Here is a 2,956-nt window from a genome sequence, read left to right as displayed (position 1 = left end):
TGGAGTTGGATTGAGTGGGATGATGATTGGATTTGGATTGAGTTGGATGATGATTGGATTTGGATTGAGTTGGATGATGATTGGAGTTGGATTGTGTGGGATGATGATTGGAGTTGGATTGAGTGGGATGGAGTTGGATTGAGTGGGATGATTGGAGTTGGATTGTGTGGGTTGATGATTGGAGTTGGATTGAGTGGGATGATGATTCGAGTTGGATTGAGTGGGATGATTGGAGTTGGATTGAGTGGGATGATTGGATTTGGATTGAGTGGGATGATGATTGGCATTGGATTGAGTGGCTTGATGATTGGAGTTGGATTGAGTGGGATGATGATTCGAGTTGGATTGAGTGGGATGATGATTGGAGTTGGATTGAGTGGGATGATTGGAGTTGGATTGAGTGGGATGATGATTGGAGTTGGATTTTGTGGGATGATGATTGGAGTTGGATTGAGTGGGATGATGATTGGAGTTGGATTGAGTGGGATGATTGGAGTTGGATTGAGTGGGATGATTGGAGTTGGATTGAGTGGGATGATGATTGGAGTTGGATTGAGTGGGATGATGATTGGAGTTGGATTGAGTGGGATGATGATTAGAGTTGGATTGAGTGGGATGATTGGAGTTGGATTGAGTGGGATGATGATTGGAGTTGGATTGAGTGGGACGATGATTGGAATTGGATTGAGTGGGACGATGATTGGAATTGGATTGATTGGGCTGTTGATTGCATTTCAATGAAATATTGATTGCATTTAAATTGCCAGGACTGTTTGTTGAGGTGGAATGGAGGGAAATGACGATGAAATCGAGCGAACTGATAGCTGAGGACAGATGGAGTGAAATGATGATGAAGTTGAGGGGACTGATGGTTGAGGTGGAATGGAGGGAAATGACGATGAGATTGAGGGGACTGATGGTTGAGGTGGAATGGAGGGAAATGACGATGAGATTGAGGGGACTGATGGTTGAGGACAGATTGAGGGAAACGATGATATAATTGAGGGAACTGACGAGGTGGAATTGTTTGGAACATCAATGGCTAGCTGAGCCTTTGGACGCGAGTGGCCACACACCAAGCCAACACTCTCAGAGGGCTGTGGTGTGCCGAGAAACAGCAGACTGAGAGATCTCACCTTTCTTCCCGTCGAAATAGAGGGTCTGCTGAGCTGGGTTAGACCACTGTAATGAAGAGTTGTCATTCTCCTGGACAGTGCATTTCAGAGTGACCGTTCCATGTTCGTGAACGATCTCATCCTGAGTAATGGGATACAGCCACTCTTCACCTGCAGGGAGGTACAGAGAGAGATAAACATTTATGCCAGACTAACGTTAGACTGTTCACAGCTTCCAAACTGTGGGAGCCATTCTCCCCTCCTCACATTAAAAGCGTGTGGGCTGTTTTGAGATAAGGTACCTCAGGCGAATGTGTTAGCCAGGGGACAGTCTGACTCTCTGAAGGCTGCTGATCTGTTACGCACTGCCGCTGAAATAATAATTTCACAAAGTCAGGCTCTCAGACCGTTGTAATCACAAAGCAAAACACAGGATTTCTGCTGCTCGAATACACTAGTCAGGATATCTCCTCCATCCGCCATAGCATATGGCTCAGTGTCGGCTCCTGCACAGATACAGTAAAACACATTGTGTACCAGGGAGAGATTCACTCCTGCCTGGTACTTATTTTATTTATTCATCTGTGGGACGTGGGTGTCTCTGGCTGGGCCCAGCATTTATTGTCTGTCCCTAGTTGCCCCCCTTGGGAAGGTGGGGGTGAGCTGCCTTCTTGAACCCCTGCAGTCCATGTGCTGTGGGTTGGCCCACAATGTCCCCTTAGGGAGGGAATTCCAGGGATTCTGACCCAGCGACACTGAAGGAACGGCGATATATTTCCAAGTCAGGATGGGGAGTGGCTCGGAGGGGAACATGCAGGGGGTGGGGGTCCCATGTATCTGCTGCCCGTTGTCCTTCTGGATGGAAGTGGCCGTGGGTTTGGAAGGTGCTGTCTGAGGATCTTTGGTGAATTTCTGCAGAGCACCTTGTAGATGGTACACACTGCTGCGACTGAGCGTCGGTGGGGGGGGGAGTGGGATGTTTGTGGATGTGGTGCCAATTGAGCGGGGGCTGCTTTGTCCTGGATGGTGTCGAGCTTCTTGGGTGTTGTTGGGGCTGCCCCCATCCAGGGGCAAGTGGGGAGTATCCCATCACACTCCTGACTTGTGCCTTGTAGATGGTGGGACAGGCTCTGGGGGAGACAGGAGGGGAGTTACTCGCTGCAGGATTCCCAGCCTCTGACCTGCTCTTGTAGCCGCTGTGTTTACGTGACAAGTCTACGGAGTCATGGAGCTGTGCAGTTCGGAAACAGACCCTTTGGTCCAACTCATCCATGCTGACAGATATCCCATTTGCCAGCATTTGGCCCATGTTCCTCTAAACCCTTCCTATTCATGTACACATCCAGACGCCTTTTAAATGTTGTAATTGTACAAGACCCCACCACTTCCTCTGGCAGCTCGTTCCATACACACACCACCCAAAGCATGAAAATGTTGTCCCTCAAGTCCCTTTTAAACCTTTCTCCTCTCACCTTAAACCTATGCCCCTCTAGTTTTGGACTCCCCCACCCCCAGAAAAAGACCTTGTCTATTCACCCTGTCCCTGCCCCTCAGGATTTTATAAACCTCTATAAGGTCACCCTTCAGCCTCTGATGCTCCAGCGAAAATAGCCCCAGCCTGTTCAGCCTCTCCCTATAGCTCACACCCTCCAACTCTGGCAACATCCTTGTCAATCTTTTCTGAATCCTTTCAAATTTCACAACATCCTTCCTATAGCAGGGAGACCAGAATTGAACACGGTATTCCAAAAGTGGCCCTAACCAATGTCCTGTACAGCCAGAACATGACCCTCCCAACTCCTATACTCAATGCACTGACCAATAAAGGCCAGTGTCCCAAA

General features: G+C 48.7%; 1 protein-coding gene across 1 annotated transcript in view; it reads right to left on the bottom strand.

The window, feature by feature from the left end:
- Window positions 1-2,956, bottom strand: part of LOC125481925 (cell adhesion molecule 3-like) — a gene marked incomplete at its 3' end in the record, with an annotated part of 11,819 nt that overhangs the window by 671 nt on the left and 8,192 nt on the right. Inside the window, exon 2 of the mRNA XM_048593876.1 lies at window positions 1,137-1,286. Within this exon, the coding sequence (XP_048449833.1) occupies window positions 1,137-1,286 (150 nt within the window). The remainder of the gene's footprint in view (window positions 1-1,136; window positions 1,287-2,956) is intronic.

This window comes from Rhincodon typus, unplaced genomic scaffold, assembly GCF_021869965.1.
Source record: "Rhincodon typus isolate 14 unplaced genomic scaffold, sRhiTyp1.1 hic_rhity00004322, whole genome shotgun sequence".
NCBI lineage: Eukaryota > Metazoa > Chordata > Chondrichthyes > Orectolobiformes > Rhincodontidae > Rhincodon > Rhincodon typus.
Note: the sequence above shows the minus strand (reverse complement) of the source record. Positions and strands in the feature narration are given on the sequence as shown.